Genomic DNA, 18,459 nt, shown 5'->3' with positions numbered 1-18,459 from the left:
AATGTACGGTCTATAATCATAACTTCAGTCTATAAAAATAATAATAAAGTTCAATAGTAACTTACGCGATTAAAATATCTGCCAAAAAAGAGAAAAAAAAACATTTCAAACTTATTCTTCAATTAAAATAAAAAAAAATAAAGCAAGTTTTAACCACGTCTTCATTCACACAAATGCAAAATAGCTGGAGAATTACAGTGAAATTACTTCATAAATAATTGAATGAGTTTGCTCAACAAAAATAATGAAATAGTAGCTGGCATTATTTTGAGGGTCCCTAGAACATTGCAAATTAAACATCTCTGAGAAAATATTAGAGTATGTTAACTTTGATCTTCTAACTACAGAGTAATTTCAGAATTGACTTCAGTACAGTTTCAGCTCCCGCGGCATTCGCCCGCTTCATTTGATCCCGAGGTCAAATCTCCATTTGAATCGCGAAAGAAACATGAATATGCAATCGGAAATTTAAAGCTGATGGCTTTGTATTGTTTAGTGTAAAGTGTGTATTGTTTTGGATGTTTTTGGGACTACGTGCTGTAAAAATATAGAACTGATATTTCGGAAAAAACTTTTAATTGGAGGTACGTTGATAAATATATGTTATTCCTTTATTTGAAGATGTTTATGTAAGACTGAACTAATGATGTCGAATTTTTATCGATTTTTGTTATACAAAAATTGTTTGAATGTTTTGTTATTCTTTGATGTAAAATTCAAGTTTCCCAATTTAACAAACGTGGCTCTTTGAACATTCACATTTTAGCGAATAATTTAAATTTGGTATTATAATTATTTATAACAATGCTTTTTATTATTCTATCTGTGTACTAACATTATTTATTATAGGAATTAGGACCCGTTTAACCTATTCACGTGAAATGATATTAATTTTTTTAATTTATATTTTTTTCACAATTTTACCTTATTCCACATAATTCCAGAGTAGGGTCCTCGTGTAACCAAGGGGTCGAGGGCTGTGACACTATCTAAAAATAGCTTCAATTTGATGCTTTATTTCGTAACTTTAAAAGACTTACGATTACTTTTTTAAATTATTTATGCATTGTAGATATTGCGAAGGTTCATTCTATGGCTAAAAGCTTCAATACAGCGTATTTTTATATGTAACTAGCTGTTGCCCGCAGCTTCGCTTGCGTGGAAAAGATTAATTTTCATGGTATAAGTTTTCATCCCCTATTTTACCCCTTAAGGGGATAAATTTTCTAAAATCCTTTCTTAGGGGACGTAGTGCGTTACGACATCTACCTGCATGCCAAATTTCAGCCCGATACGTCCAGTGGTTTGGGCTGTGCGTTGATAGATCACTATATCAGTCACCTTTGAGTTTTATATATATATAGATATCTTTTATATTTTGCGATCCTCCCAGGTACCTATTTAATGAATCCAAAAACTAAAGTCCATATCATTTATTTTTTATTTGTTTCACAGTGTAGTACAATAAGTTTTGAATACAGTACAAATAGCATATTAAAATAACGGGCAGGTAATTGAGATACACTAGTCCCCACACTAGGATCCCCTGTGTTGTGGGAAACTAGTCTCTTCCGATGTTACAGAAAAAGGCTGCAGTCTAGCAAAATTGCGTTTTCAACAAGTTATTTGACAATTTTTTCCCGGCTAATGAAATGATAAACTGATTTTTTTTTCTTGTTTATCAATTAGTGTTATATACGCAATGCGCGTGAATTTTTTCACATTTATAAAGTTACTTTATGTTACCTTAATCAGGCCTTCAAGATAAGTCTCTTTCCCCCAAAGACATTTCGAGCTAAGTTTGTGCACTCACTACGTTGCAACCGATTACAATTTATACAATCTGATCAGCGCATTATTATCCTTATATAGTCGTTATTAAAAAGTGCTGAATACAATTTCCGAAAAACTTATGATTTTCCTAATTAGAACGTTATAAATTCATTAAATTTCCCATTTTTTGCCTTACAAAATCTATTGATAAATACTGCTAAAAGTTATTTTTTCCATTAATTTATTCGAGTTGGTTGAAGACCAATGAGTATTAATCCTTTAATACTCATTGGTCTTTTTTTTTTGAATTTTGATAATTCTTTAAATATTAAAAAAATATTTAAAATAATTAGGAAAAATCCTAGCGAATTTCTTTAGTCGCGCTCCTTGGGCCGGAGCGTTCTGACGTGTGCTCTACGCTCGATTTTCCTTCATACCGAAGTGAAAGTTGCTCTACTTCATTAAATTTAATATTTTTGTTAATTGATTATTTTTATCTTAGTTTTGTGCAAATATTCGTATTTTTAAACATTTGATTTCGATATGGAAAATAAACGAAAAAAATACGCGTGTAACTACTAGAAAAAAAATTATCTTCGAACATAAAGTTAATGAAACCAAATAGATTGCAAAGGTGATTGGCAACAATTTCTTTATTTTACGGGGTGTCAGTAAAGGGATGTATATTTCTTTAAAACTAAAGTAAGCTCATAAATTTTCTTATAATATATTTTTTTTGAAGTTCCAAAAATGAATAAACATTTTTGGAACTTCATTTTCGTTTCGTTTGAGAAATACGAAATATAATATAAACTTGTATTGAGAACTTGAACTTCCCAAGTTCATCCGGGGAAATCCCCATACGGGGAAAATGATTTGTTTACTCCAAAATTATATCCCGAGGTGTTTTAATTTTTTCTTCTAGTCATTTTCAACGTAGCGGCATGTTGTTTGATTATTAATTTTGTAACTTAAATACAGGATGTTGGTTTTATATTCTGATCTTACAGACGCGCTGACAAATTTAGTCCGCCATTTCTAGTTTAGTCCACCAACTCTAAGTACCAATATTAAAACGAATGGATTATCATCACATCATCAAAACTCAGATGTAATGGAAGATCACAATAACATAGAAAATTCAGTGGGTGATGAGAACTAAACAAACACAAGTAACAGATACGCGAAAAATAAAAAAAGAGGACGAAAACGATAATTCGTTGATGCTTTCCCTTTTCGACGTATTGTTAGGGTACATCACCAATCTGCAAAAAACAAAACTGATGATTCCCAATTGCTGATTAAAAATGAAAAACAAATAATCGACAACAGTGGTGAAAATTTGCTGATCACAATGAAACATCCTTCAGTGGTAGCAGATTTACTCATTTAAAATGTATCGGTGAACAGCGTAAAGGAGAGGAGGACAGGATAACATTATGAATGTGGATGGTGGATTGTATACAGGGTGTAATCGTTAAGTATGTGCAGGCGATTATGACGTTATTATTGCAGGTATCAAAAAACTTAAAACTGATATCGAAATAATTTTACCTAATGAGCAAAATGACAATAATAACTTTTTAAAAGTATAACGAGAAATATCTAAAAAATTTACTTTATACACTCCCATATCAAAAAGGGAAAATGGGACTAGTAGAAGTTAAATGTCTAATTCCGGCAAAAGACATGAATGCGGAAGATGCGGTTAAAAATAAAAAAAATAATATTTGAAATACAATGCAAAAAATAACACTTTTCACTTATACAAATAAGCAGACTTCGTTAACAGTCTTTGCTGTTTGGACTGGAGTGAATCATTCGTTAAAAATAGAATATATAAAAAATTATGTAACGTTTAGGCAAAATAAAATGATGGACCATTATCAAGATTTTACATAAATTGCCTACTGTCAGAATTGATTGATTCGAGACTTCAGCATTCGATGCCCATCAAGGACCCATCCTATATCATTCAAGCGATTGAAAAAAAAAAGAGATAAATCCAGTGCAACCGATAAAGCATCAGAATGCTAGCAAAAGATTTATTAGGTTTATCAATATAAATCTATATATTATACATAATATAATAAATCTGTAGAAGACGCGAAGACCGACATCCGCGCGGACGGAGTCGCGGGCGGAAGCTAGTCAGAAATAAATATCTTTTGTTTTCATTTGCGTATTTTTCTATTTTATAATTTTTTAACACAAACATTACATTTTTTTATTATATACAAAATTTGTTTATCCGTTTTATTAGTTAAACTGAACAACTTTCACTAAGAAACTTAGGTCGAAAAAAATGTATAGAGTTATGCATTTTGTATGGAAAGCTTATTTTTTTTTATATTTCGTCCAAATTTCTTTGTAAAAGTTGATCAGTTATATAAACATGAAGTTGAAGATATCAATAGAAAGTATTCGCAAATTTTGTGTACTGATAAAAAAAATCACCCGGTGTAATTTTCACGAAAATTGTTTCAAATTGTAATTTTTGGTACTTATTACGAATATTAAATTATGCATACGAATGATTTAATTTTTAAAAATTAAGTGGAGCAACTTTCCCTTAGTACATTTGTATTATTTACATATAGGATGACAGGATGCATTTGTTTGCACTACTAGACCAAGCCCTTAATTTATATTAATTATTTGGTCTTTCGTTTAATATAATCAAAATTGCCTATCACCAAACAAAAAAATAATTCTCAGAGTAAATACCTACCTACCTTCAGTTATTCCCAAAATATGAAACGCTCCTGTCCTAAGAAGGAACTTAGGTCGTTGTCAAGATCATGGCCTCATGTTAATTCGTGTGGTTTACTGCCGCCAATTTTTGCCTGATGATATAAATAAATAAAATAAATAAATATTTCATTACAATTTTCACACCCGGCACGATCTGATCCCATGCTAAGCTTTCGCTTGTGTTATGTAAACCAGATGGCTGATAAACATATATATTATATACATATATAATTTTAAATAAATACTCATATAGATAATTAACACCCAGACACAGAGCAAACATCTATGTTCATCACACAAATATTTGCCCCGGGTGGGAATCGAACCCACGACCTCTGGCTTGGAAGGCAGGGTCACTACCAACCAAGCCAACCGGTCAGTCAAATATATCATAACTTACTGCAAGTAAATTATGACGTCCGCGTCTATGAGGTGGTATAATATCACGGCACCTAATTTTCTTTATAGTTGTAGCTTGACCAACTCTCACTGCAAAAGTTTAATGAATTCAAATTGATTTAAAAAACAATAAAACACTTTATTCAACTACACATTTGTAGCTGTTTTTTTTCATCATCTATTTTAAGCGAAGCCGTAAATAAATTATAGATATCGGTATCAAATTTCGAAATTGTTTTATAGTAAAACATTCAACTCTACCGAATTGCAGAGTTCGGATTTTAATAGATATTTCATAAAGTGATCCGTGTTTAATACCTTTAACTTATTGTATCCCGAATTCATTGCTCATCGTAGTGAAAATTGTAATAAACGTTTTCTGAGAATTATTAAATGTAACTGAAAAACAAGTTAGAGTTGGTTCAATAATGAAATCAAAAGCATGCTTGTATATTTACAATTTAATTCATATAAGATTAATAACAATATAATAACATAACAAATATGTAGGTACATTAAGTATATACCTACCTTCAATGTGTAATAATCAGACTTCAGTTATTTTTATTTAAAATACATAAAACGTAAATAAAAATCCAAAAGCGAATCTTCCGTAGGAGTATGCAAACAATTTAAGAATATTATGTTTATTATATCAACACAACTACGCAGTTCAGTATACTTTAAATTCTCTGCGTAATTTTGTACGCTAGCTAGCTACTTGTATTTCATGAAATTTTAAAATTAAAAGATAGGAAATTGAGATCAAAAATAACTAACAGGTTCATTGCCTATGCTCAAAGGAAACTTTGTGCTGGCTCTGCAAAACGATGAACTTCCGGTAATAAAACATAGTTTTAATATAATGAAATTATAACGAAGAGCACATCAACCCCAATGTTGTTAACAAGTTAGAGTTAATGAATGAAAGCTTTATTGTACACACCACATTAGAGAAATAACATAAAATGAAATATAGGTACATAAATTGCACAATAGGCAAGAGAAAAAAACCAAACACAATAAATACGTTCCTAAATAATGCTTTATCAGTAAAAGACTGATTTATTATACTTTCGGCAGATTTATTAGGACTTTCATGTCTAAAGAAGCATGTACTAAATAATAAGTGGATATTATAAATTATCCTTCAAGCATTCCCTTTTAATCTAGGCATGTAATAACTAACCACTCTTAGATATAAGGCTTCAAAGAAAGGTTTGATTAAAATCCAGGCGCTTTTGTTGTTCGAGATATTTGTAATGAAAAGACGCAATGGCTTACAATAAATATGCATCATTGATCAGTTAGAAGTACATTTACAGAATTATAAGCAACTAGCGGTCCGCCCCGGCTTCGCCCGTGACATATTTACGTTTTCCGGGATAAAATATACCCTACACGGATTCGGAAGAATCCCATAAGTAATGGTAAAATAAACTTTGAAATCGGTCCAGTAGTTTTTGAGCCTATTCAATACAAACATACAAAAATACAAAGGTTTCCTCTCTATAATATTAGTATAGATGTAGAACGCTTTGCGTGTCATTCATTAAGATTCCTCGAAATAAGTACATTACTACAATTATTATAATAACACACACATTTTATTCGTTGATTACTAAATTAGCAAAAATTATTCAAAATGTTGCAGGAAGCTTGGGTTCTTCAAACGACCTTTTTTTTGTGTAGGATAATGTTTTGGGCATGTAAGAAACAGTTTTTTACACGCTTTATTTTTTTATAAAAGCCTCAATGACCTTCCAAAATACGGCAAGTAAAATTGAATCAGTCAATTGTACATTAGCCAACTAAATTCGTTTTCTTCAACTTTAACCTTATTTGATGTTTGATTAAAAGCTTAATACAATCTTACTATACTGAAGAATTTATGAGAAAAATAAATAAACATTTATTTGGTTTTCATTACACAAAATACAATTTAAATTAATACTACCTTTCTTTTATATAACTAGTAGGTAATTACGTCCTTAATAATATATTATGTTATTATCTATAATATTCTGCTTACGGTAGATAGGTACTAATGAAAACAACCGCTAAAATATGGAATGGTCTAAGTATTTATTCAATAGAAGCAAAGGATTTCCACCGGTCTTGTTTATTCGTCCTATATACACAATATAAGTAAAACCAAATGTGTTTAACTTTATTCAAGTAGCTTTTCATAATCATTTCATTTTCATGAATAAAATACGTTCAGTGTATTTAATGCTTTAAATAATTTGCACAAATGTAAGTCATGAGTAGGAAATACGACCATAAATATAGAGAGTAAGTTTGCAAATGAAAAAGATTTTATTTTAGCTACATAATTAATACATATTTTGATTGTAACATTTAACTTTAAATGACTATGCATGATAATTAGTTTTAGATTATATTAGTTGCCTTACAGTAATCGCCTTGTCTTCATTATATTTTTTAAATGTCGTTTTGTATTAATTTCTTTGCTTTTGTTCAATAAAGTAATTCTCATTAATTCGTATCAAATAATGTCCGTAGCATCTATCATTATAGTCAAAGCAATGACTTATATAATATAGTGCTAAAACTTAACTCAGGTATGCGTATTGAAACTAATATACTTGGATAACAAACTTTAGAGTCTCTTAAATTAAATTATATCTATAGGAATAGGAAAATCCGTATGCCTGAATATTATATAAATTAGATTTATTTATATTATTATTTATTTATTTATTTATGTATTTATTTCTAATATTGATTATTTATTGGACTATAACTATTATCAATATTAATAATTTTGGTTCATACTTATTTAAATTAGAGCTGGTAAACTAATTTTGCAATCAAGATTACTAGCACTTTACTTGTACGTATTTTGCGAATAATAAGAAGATCATAATACCTTTAAAACGATTCATTACAAGTTTTAACAATTTAAACTGTTCCTGTAATCAAAAAGGATCCGTTTTAAATGCAAATGTTTTAAGTTGAAAACTTCTATGGTATAAATGTTGAAGTTGAATCATTTGTTGGAAAATTCATAGATATTGAGTAGATTATATGATTGAGTTAGATAAAATACAACTAGTTGGTACAAAATCAGTTTTTTATCTATTATTTTTGTGTGTGTGAACCACAATTCCAAAAAAATGGGCGCCTTAGGAAAGCACGCAATAAAAAGGTTTGTTACTCATACAGTTACAATACGATAACGAATATTTATTTTCTTGATGGTAATTAAAATCATTACTGCTACGCTATTTATAATTAACTACTACAACTACTAACTTAATAACATTAAAATGCCTGTCTATATTGGTCTATTATCGGTCAGGAAAGCTACTATTCAAACCTTGCACAAAACAAAACTACGAGAAAATTCTAGAATATTTTGGAACATGATAAGAGTCACGACTATTATATAAAGTACAACACCTATTGTCTTCAACACTCGCGTATAACATGATAATTTTTGTGTGCATGTATGTAAAGAAATTCCCGAAATAAAACAAGAAAACCCGCATCGTTATACAGGCTTTGAAATACACGTGGATGTATTGTAAACTTGGAAGTGATACAGAAACCAATTAATAGGTACTTGAAAAATAAATACGGTACCTATTTACATGCGTATATTTTTATACGCTGTTATTGTTCTTTGTTCTATAATTTTCGGCAGCCATGTTACGTACAAAACTCGTTATCCCTTTTCTATAATATAATTTAGGACAGTTTTTACTAGTATAAGTAATAGAGTCATTGGGTTTTTATCGTTTGAATAAGGAGATTGACAAACCTGATATTTTGAGATGTTCATTATGAGTCTCAAATGCGTTTATGTAAAAAATAAATCGTTAACGGATCGATCTAATAGACGGCTTAGTACCAAAATTATTTAAACAGTTTATCTAGAGCATTTGTACTAGGGCATGCACCCGGGTTTACCCGGTTCCGAAAAACCCGGGTAAACCCGGGTTTTTTGATGATCTTGAGAACCGGGTCTGAATAGTATGAAACCCGGTTCTCCCGGTTCCGACCAAAATATTAAAATAAAAAGTATTATTTGTATTTTGCTGCATTATTTTAACAAATTGATTGTATCTGGCAACGTCAGACTCACGTGCATCGCGAATTTTCGTGCCACGCCTCAAGCGTGGCTCTGATTGGTTGTCTAACCTTAGATGCTATAAGTTTCCTACGGTTCTATTACCAAAAAAAAAATTAGGCTTCAAAAATAACAAAAATTAGGCTACAGAAATATTTTTATTCGATTTGTCGTGAATTTAAAAAGCTGTTGATTTTACTGTTTCATATAATGATCCAGTCATGTTTTTGTTTTTGGTATCAAGCTGAAATTTATATCGAATACTCAAGTCTTCGGTCCCTTTTATGTGAAAAAGTCAAACTCACAACTTCACAAGCCAACGCATCAAAAGATACAGCCGTAAATGCTGAAAATTTTCGCAAATTTCGACATTCGCATGGGACTCAAAACCTACAACTGGGTACTTTTCATGAACACAGAGCCTTTAAATTTGGTCTTATAACACAGATAAAGGAAAAATTGCTAGAAACATAAATTTTAAAGTTACAACATTATAAAAAATAGGTTTGTTCGGAGCCCTCGGAGCGCGAGTCCGACTCGCACTTGGCCGGTTTTTTGCTTTACAGTTTGCAGTTAATGAATAAGGTTTACGTTTATATGTGATATTATGATAACAAGGTACTTTTATAAGACTGATAAATAAAGAGAAGTATTGAAATTTTGTTTCTTTATTAATTTAATAAAATAAGACACAAGCCGCGTAAAATAAAAGGCCCATCAGGTACTTTTACAGTTACTTTTGTTTAATTTCGTATTTTTTTCCGAAGTATTATAAAAGAACCGGGTAACCCGGTTCTACCCGGTTCTGAGCTCGATTTGGAACCGGGTTTCAGAAACTTGGAACCGGACTCGGTTCTGCATGCCCTAATTTGTACCTATTAGCTCCGCTATACTAAGTAAAATTATTGACAAGATTTAATACCTACTAAGTCCAAGCATTTCCATTTCAAACATATAATCTGTCTATAATGGGTGAAATTTCAACGAGCCACGAGGATTAATATTAATAATTCATTAACAAAATGTACCTACGAAGAATAGAAAATATACACACCGGCACAATTAGCGGAACAGAAAAAAAAGTGAGACTATGAGATAATAACGCATATATTTGACGAAAATGTAATTAGATACAAAATAACAAGTTGATTAACATCTTTTAACAACGACTTTGAAAAGTCTTCGTTATTTTTTATTGAAAAATAAAGAAATTTGAAATAAGTGAAATTTTTAGATGATTATGAACCATCACAAAAAAATAAAAAAAGTAAGCATTAAATGATTTGACAATAAAATTAAAGCAAAATTAATAACGAGTGTTTCCCCCTCTTGCTCTGATTACGGTTAACATTCGTCTGGGCTTGCTACAGATTATGTTATCGATGATTTCTTGAGGCAACCGCTCCCACTTCTCAAGTAATGCGTTTCCAAGTTCATTCAGATTGTTGGGGGGGTGGCATTCTGGATTTAACCCTTCTTTTTAGCAAGTCCCAGACATGCTCTATCGGATTCATATCGGGGGAATTTGCTGGCCACTGCATCACCGGTATACCTACGTGGCTCAGATATGCCTGTAACGATTGTGCACTATGAGCACGAGCATTATCTTCCATTAGAATAAAGTCGTCACCAATAAATGGGGCAAATGGTACAAAATGTTCTTCTTAAATGTCTCTGATGTATCTATCTGCTGTCATGATCCCTCCTGTGACTATCGCTAACTCCGTGCGAGCTCTCAAACATATCCCTCCCCAAACCATAATCGAGCCGCCACCATAAGCCACTGTGTGTTCAAAATTAGACTATATTTGGCGTTCTCCTCTGTGTCTCCATATTCGCTGTCTCCCATTGATCTGTTTTAAAAGAACTCTGCACTCATCAGTAAAGAGAACCTGCTGCCATTCGTTCAAATCCCAGATGATGTTCTCACGTATCGGTTTCTGTTCCGCTAATTGTGCCGGTGTGTGTATTATATCAATCGTATAACAAAAATACATGAAGTCTATTATTTGTGTCCGAACCTCTCAGCTATTTACATAATGTCAACTCTTAGAATTCTTATTTCCTTATAAACGACCTATTTGGATCAGCATTATTCGTTCTTTGCCAAAACTTACATCGCAATTTGTAGAACCCAATTACAAATGAACAAGTCATACGTTGTACCACTCCAAATATTGAATTTTCATTCATTACCATAACTCTCTACCTACTAAAACATTGTAATGTCAATAAGTATTAGCAATCATAATATTCAAAACAGAACTTCTCTTTCTTCTTTATAATTCAAAAAAACTTAAAAAAAACCAGGACATTTAAAATCTTATCGACTCTATAGCAATACCATTGAATATTAACGATAATTAGCAGTCCACACAGGATGGCCTAGATAAAGAAGATCGATGGATAAGTATCAAGTTCCATTGGAGCACGCAAAAAGGCCATTCATAGGGATCGTTTATTCTCATTAAAGCCTCATACACTGCAGCCCATTAGCAAATTAGTCGTAGGCTTGGCACTCTGTACGATTGGATTGGATTTACATATTACATAAAAGGAGTGTTGGGTGAATATTTCAGTATTTTTTGAGCATGTCTTTACGATTCCCAAAGTGGCTATCCCGACGCAATAATCGTAGAATTATGTAGGTAATTTCTGCGTATACTGCTGCTGTATTCGTAATTTTGCTTTGCGCTTAATAATCTAAGTAAGTTTTTAAATTTTCTGTGTTTAATTAGTGTTTAAATATAATGACTTTTACAACTGCTTGTATTATTCCTTTCTTGGTTATTGAATCGAAAAAATTGAAATAGTGAAGTACCTCATTTTAGGGTTCCGAACCTCAAAAGGAAAAAGAATACCTACCTTATAATACAAAGTTATGAAATTAATTGGAGATTCGTGAATGGAATTTCTTTACGAAAACTTAAAACCACATTGTATGATAATTCATGAAGGTTTATCGTAGGTATAGAACCTCCATAACTTTAAAATAAAAAGATAAAAGAATTCATTAGCTATACATAATATCACAGCATAATATATTTAAACGTAAAAGTCCGTTTTATTTAGAATAACAATATAAATTACAATATTATTATATTTATTAGTCCATGATATTATCAAAATGCTTAGAGCGTTATGAGAATACATGGCATTCGTATCTGCGTCAGATCAAATTGTTATGGCCCATTATTTAGATTCTAAGATATTCTCCTGTTGTTAACGTAACAAAACAATCATCAAATTTCCAAAGCGATTTCCTCTTGAATGTTTTTGTTTGAATATTTAAAAATGGTTAAAAACACTGTTCAATATAAATTATCTCATTCCAATTGCATATCTATGTTATGAATCTCGCAAATTAATAATTTCCACTATGGAGGAATCGTTTTTGTCTGTCTGGGAAGCATCGTTTTTGCCTTGTCTATTACTGCTAAATTAGAGCTAGAATGATATGAATTTTGATATTAAATCCGTTAAAAATTCACATGCAATAAGAAGTTTCAGTAAACAAAATGAAGTCTAATCGCTAACTTTTCGAAATCAAATTTGATGGGCATTAAAACCATTACCTTTGTTTGTGAAATAATAATGGAAAATATAAAGATATAAGAGCTATAGGTAGATGGTTAATTTACTATCGTAGTCATTGACAATCAAAAAGGTGTAAATAGGTTTCATATTTTGCAAAGAGCTATTATGTATTTATATTATCTGAAAGATTTACGAATATAGGTATCTACTTAATTTATATAATCGGTTCACCTTCCTTTTTTCATTTCAAAGGGGCATGAAAACTTTGTTCAGTTTTTTAAACAATTAATACATTTTTATTCTGTTTCAGATTCTCCCGTAAACGCAAACGCCGCGGCCGTCGCATTTATGAAGCGAAAACTATGTGCAACGTCTTTCAGTTGTGACGACGATATGGAAGAATTAAATGCAGTATGTATTCATTTATTTATTAATTACTATAGTATAATAAATTAACAAGACATAATTATGTTATTAAACAATGATTATACAAAACAAAGACATGAACATTTAAAGCATGTATGTAATTGTAATGTTTACTCGTATAAAGGATCATACAAACCCATAATATAATGAACATGATGATAAAACGTATATAAAATCAATGATGCTAACAGAGAATTAAAATTGCGCAAAAGGCAGAGCGTTGATAGAAAAACGAACACAAATGTTTGATCGGAAAAATTTGTGATTTCAGAATAGCGACAGCTTAAAGCCTAATTGAGGGTGGGCGGAAGCCAAATGTCACTAGATACATGAATAGGCAAATATGGCTTGGGTTTCTTTAAGGGCAGAGAAAATTTATGTTAATACTAGCTTTCCGCCCGCGGCTTCGCCCGCGTTTTCAGAGAAAAACCCGTTCCCGTAGGATTTCCGGGATAAAACCTATCCTATGTCCTTTCTCGGGTATAAAAATATCTCTATACCAAATTTCATGCAAATTGGTTCAGTAGTTCAGGCGTGATTGAGTAACAGACAGACAGACAGAGTTACTTTCGCATTTATAATATTATATAGTATGGATTTATTTCAGGGAAAACAATAAGGACAACATAGGCTTATAAACATCATGTTTATCAAATATAGACCAAATCGTGTGTCAATTTTCGTTAATTTAACTATTATTTACAGTCATAAAAATATTTTTGAAAAAAAAATGAGTACTAATTATGCCAAGACAATTATGTAAATTAAGGCAAGTTCATTTCAAAAAATTTTATAATTTTGTAAATATTAAAATTAACAAGGTTTGTACTTGTTAATTTTTCAGCGGTAAAACATCAAAATATTCACAAGAAAAACTCTATTTTCAGTACCTATATTTTTATTCTTTTGGTTATATAATTAGAGCATTATATTAAGTTAAAAAATATGACATTATAAATCAGCAATGTTACAATGCAATAAAGAATTACAGCTGTATGTATCTTCACACTGTGACTTCAGGATTTCCTTTAGGCCTACAAAGAACATTCCTTATTTATTTATAATAAATTAAAAAAGTATCAGAATATTAGTCCAGATTTATTTATTATTACCTAAATCAAGGAAAACTTTGTTTGTCAAAGTATCATTTTGCAAATAACTGACTATAATTCCCCTTGGATCTCTTCATCTTCAACTATCTCCTGGACTACTTTTGTTTCTACAGTTGGAGGAGAATAATTTGTCCCTTCTTCAACTATTCTACATTTATGAAGCTTTATGAAATCTTCATGTGCGTTAAGCGCTTGTCTTCTTTCTGTTCCTTCAGCTAATGTTGCTTCCCATGAAAATGCTACCTTAAAAGGATTATCACGGACAGTATTAAGCGCACTATTCTTTAACGAAGAATATTCTTGCAAATATGTTTCTTTTAAAGTGCTCTTTTTTCCTGGCAAAAGACTCTTTTTTACCTTTTCCTCTTTTTTAATTGCTTCAGGGAATAGTATAGCAACGGTATCGTTAAAAATTGTTTTTTGATTTTTCATTATCTCTAACATTCTTCTTTCTTTTTCTAACCGTTGTGCTTCTAATTCTCTTAATGGTTTTTCATGCTCAATCAATTCGGCCCTATTGATTCTTTTTTTGACTGCGATAGTTCGTTCGATCAATTTCTGTATAATTTTCTGCCACCTTTCCTCTGGGCCGACTACTTTCATTTTTTCCTGCCTTCTTGCTTCTGCTTCTTCTTCTAATTTCTTCTCTTCTTCTTCCCTTTGTTTACGTTTTTCTTCCTCTTTCAGAGCAAGAAGATCTCCTTCTTTTCTCTTCATCTCTAATAATATTTCGGGGTTATTGCGCATCCACTCATCTTGCCATTCCATGAATGACTGCATTACCTTTAGTTCACGAATAATCGTAGCCTCCATGCGGCCAATATAGGTTGGGTTTTCTATCATGAATATCGGTGGATCTAAGAATAACCTAAAAGACCCGTTAACATCGCTCACACCAATCATATTTTTAGCTAAAGGTAATGTATGTAAGCTGACACCAGTCAACATATTTCCGGATAATGTTTGTATTGCAATGGGTTGATCACTTCTTAATAATAAATCCCATACTTCTAAATCACCTTCAGAAGTCGTAATGAAAAATAAACTTGGCTTATATAACGACCAAACACCAGCGGTTAATCGGTACGGACGCTTTTTCCAAGTTAATGGTTTCCCCATTAATTTATCAGACCAAATTGCTAATATTTTACCACCAACAGTCAAAGTTACATGAGTTATAAAAGGATTTTTTTGAGATGAGGCAACAATCCCATCATGTATGCAGCAACTAAATTTAAATTCTGCATATTCTGAATTCACAACTTCTCCGGTATTGAACTCATGTCCTTCCCAAGTAATTTGAACTAGTTCACCATGTTGAGAACCACAATAAAGGATTGTATTTATGTCAGCATCACATTGTCGCACAATTTCTGATTTAAAATATTTTCTTCCTGATCCTGTATTCCTTGGCGTGTATATGTACTTTATAATTGGTGCATTCATGGCAAAGCTTTGTAAAGGTAAAGAAGAAACTTCCCCCGCAGCGCCAAGTTTTAATTTATAACATGGCTGTAAAACTCTGTCTAAAACTTTAAATTCTGATTCATCGACTAGTAAACCCAAGGGTCTTTGTAGCACTCTTTTTGACTTCTTAACTTTTTTTCCTTCAAATTGGGTTACATTTTCTACTGACAAATTCCATATAAGGATAACACCATCATCTGAACCGGTAAAAAACATCAAAGACTTCTTTTGCGGGCGATTTAAAACCATTTTGCCTTGAGGAGTAACAGTAAAATTAGGTGAGAGCCAGTTTATTGATGTAATGGGACCATAGTGACTTGTTACGAGGTTGCTCAGAACTGTTGGTTGAACTACAGCATTATCCTGGACATTTTTCATCCAATCCATATGAGCCTTCATTGCAATTCTATATTTTTCTCTTTTCTCACTCAGGACCTCGATTTTCTCAACATTTTCTAATTTATTTGATATATCCCATATAATTATTTGCCCGTTAACGCAACCACCTATTAAAATATTTTCATTAAAAGGACAAAACGAAAGAATTTTTACTTCTCGTGGAGCCTCAAGATATAATTTAGGCAATAAACTATCAATATGGGTCCAAATTAACACAGGATTTATACCATATACCGCTCTTTGAATAGGGTCAGCTCGACTACTTACAGTTTTCATAACCGTTGGCGATCCATCTGCATAGCATATTGCGACTATACCCGACCACATTGGATGAAAAACTGCACATGAAATATACTTATCTTTCGCTCTTACGTCGGTGAAACAAACATATTCTTCAAAAGTCATAGTATCATAAATATCGACTGTTTGCTCAGAAACTAAATTTGGATAATCATTACAATACATATCCATTACTGTGTTCAGTTCTACAATGGAGTTAACTTCATTCTTCCGCGATTCCATAAAGCTATTAATCATTTTGATATAAGATGGACGCCTCATACGTAACAAAGCATTTTTGTAAGCTAATAACCCTACCTCATCTGAAGTTCCCTTTTCATCTTCCTCATCTTCATCAGAGCTACCAATCTTATTAGCACCAACTTCGTCATTCTCATTGGCATTCCCAGTATCGCCTCCCGCATCAGTGTCATCGACTTTGCCTAAAGCATCTGCTATTGATTGTGTCCACATATTTTGTGGATATTTTAACAAAGTTTGAGCATGGCTGTGAATCATGGATGGAGCTGCTTGTGTTGCACAATCTACTCTTCGACGAAAAACACTGTTAAACTTTTGTCTATATGGTGTTAATTCTATATATCCATCCCGACTTGAATTTGTATCCCTAACCTGAAGAGTCTTTGGGTCATTTTCCTTCGGAAATTTAGCACGTATTTCTATCTCCATTAATGGTCTTTGATTTATGGGTATGAGTTCTTTAAGTTCTTTATCGCTACCCAGACATTTCCATGGCCTTGGTTTTTTCTGCACGGCTTTTTCCAATTTCTTTTCTTGCCTTCTAATAAATCGATCAGACTGTTGTTTGCAATGTTCTTTAGCTTCATTAGTACAACAAACATAAAACTCATCGACATCTTTGGATTCATCTACGATATATCCCATCAAGATCTCTTCACCTGGGTAAGCTTCTAGCAATCCTTTTAATGGAAAAAATTCTGATAACTCGCCTCCTAGTTCAATTGTTTCCATAACCTTGGCCTTATTAACAGATTTCCAAGGAAATTGAGCATTTACATGGGTGCCGATTACAAGTTCTATTTGATTCTGCGTTTCTTCTCCAATAACAATCTTATGTACGCCTTCAACATCATATTTAGGTATAAATCTTTTTCTGCGGGGCAATGGTTGCTGTGTAGACATTTTACTTTCCAGCAAATCTTCTGTGAATATTCAAGAAATACAAGAAATAAATATAAATATTAATACACCGTCAATATCAGAATACTTTATTATTTATCTAATTGTCAAGTTAAATCAAATTAGCAATGACATTATTACTATTGTCAATAATTTTATTTCATTTTTATTGGAGTATATTTTTTGAGTAAAAAAGTTTGACTACATACTTTTTATAACATTAAGGGTGCACTCACACACATCAGTCACCGTCACGGCACGTCACCGGACAGGATTAAAAAAAAATATGTATCAATAGTTCTAGTATGACTCTGTTCCCACACGACAGTCGCCGGCACGAAATCTATCAGTGACGTCCCCGGTCAGGCACGTCAAATAATCTTTCCATACATGTACCATACTTTTATCCCCACTCACCCGGTGCCGTCACGTCTCAGTTCAGTCAGCGTCGTGCTACCGTCAATTGCTACACAGTTCTCTAGCGTGACACACGTCTAATCACTGACTAACCTGATGTATGTGTTCAATGATTCAGTCAAACCGGCGACGTGACTGACGGACAACATGACGGTGACTGGTGTTTGTGGATACGTACACAAACCGTCACCGATCAGTCATCGGTGACTTGACGGTGACTGATGTGTGTGAGTGCACCCTAAAGAATATCGATTTAATTATTCCTTGTACATATTTTCATAATATAAATCTACTTACTTTCAGAGCTCTCCGTCTTATACAACGTATCCTCATCATAACTCGAGTCGGAGGATTCATAAGCCTGTATAACCTTTTTCGTGTCATCTTCGCTATCTGAACTGCTCATTAAATGTGATTAAAAGTACACTTTATATACAGTATCACAATCAAGTTGCCTCTAGTTAAACGAATAATAAACGATAAATATCATTCACAAATAAATATCATATACGCCTGCGTCTTGTAGAGGTTACGATGGTACTGAATGGTACGTAGGGAGGTCTGGGCCTGAACATGATTAAGGGTTTTTTTATGTTCCCGTTTACTTACTAAAAATATTAACATGAATACGGTTGTGAT

The 18,459-nt window shown here is 32.1% G+C and overlaps 2 protein-coding genes across 2 annotated transcripts in view; one reads left to right on the top strand and one right to left on the bottom strand.

Moving 5' to 3' along the window:
* Nucleotides 1–401: 401 nt before the first annotated feature.
* Nucleotides 402–18,459, top strand: part of LOC149905294 (uncharacterized) — a 30,209-nt gene continuing 12,151 nt past the window's right edge. The window contains exons 1-2 of the mRNA XM_090106652.1: nt 402–584; nt 12,870–12,970. Of these exons, the coding sequence (XP_089962778.1) occupies nt 12,908–12,970 (63 nt within the window). The 5' untranslated portion in view covers nt 402–584; nt 12,870–12,907. The remainder of the gene's footprint in view (nt 585–12,869; nt 12,971–18,459) is intronic.
* On the bottom strand, nt 14,149–17,406 carry mmm (missing minor mitochondria). The gene has a single exon (XM_090106245.1). It carries the CDS (start codon nt 17,404–17,406, stop codon nt 14,149–14,151), a length of 3,258 nt encoding a protein of 1,085 aa, XP_089962371.1.

The sequence above is a fragment of the Colias eurytheme genome, chromosome 10 (genome assembly GCF_061535395.1).
Source record: "Colias eurytheme isolate Ceu_HAF_F1 chromosome 10, ilColEury1 Martin Lab GWU primary, whole genome shotgun sequence".
NCBI classification, from domain to species: domain Eukaryota; kingdom Metazoa; phylum Arthropoda; class Insecta; order Lepidoptera; family Pieridae; genus Colias; species Colias eurytheme.
Note: the sequence above shows the minus strand (reverse complement) of the source record. Positions and strands in the feature narration are given on the sequence as shown.

Excerpts from the sequence above, each read along its gene's own strand:
- mmm (XM_090106245.1), bottom strand. The coding sequence starts at position 17,406 with ATGTCTACACAGCAACCATTGCCCCGCAGAAAAAGATTTATACCTAAA.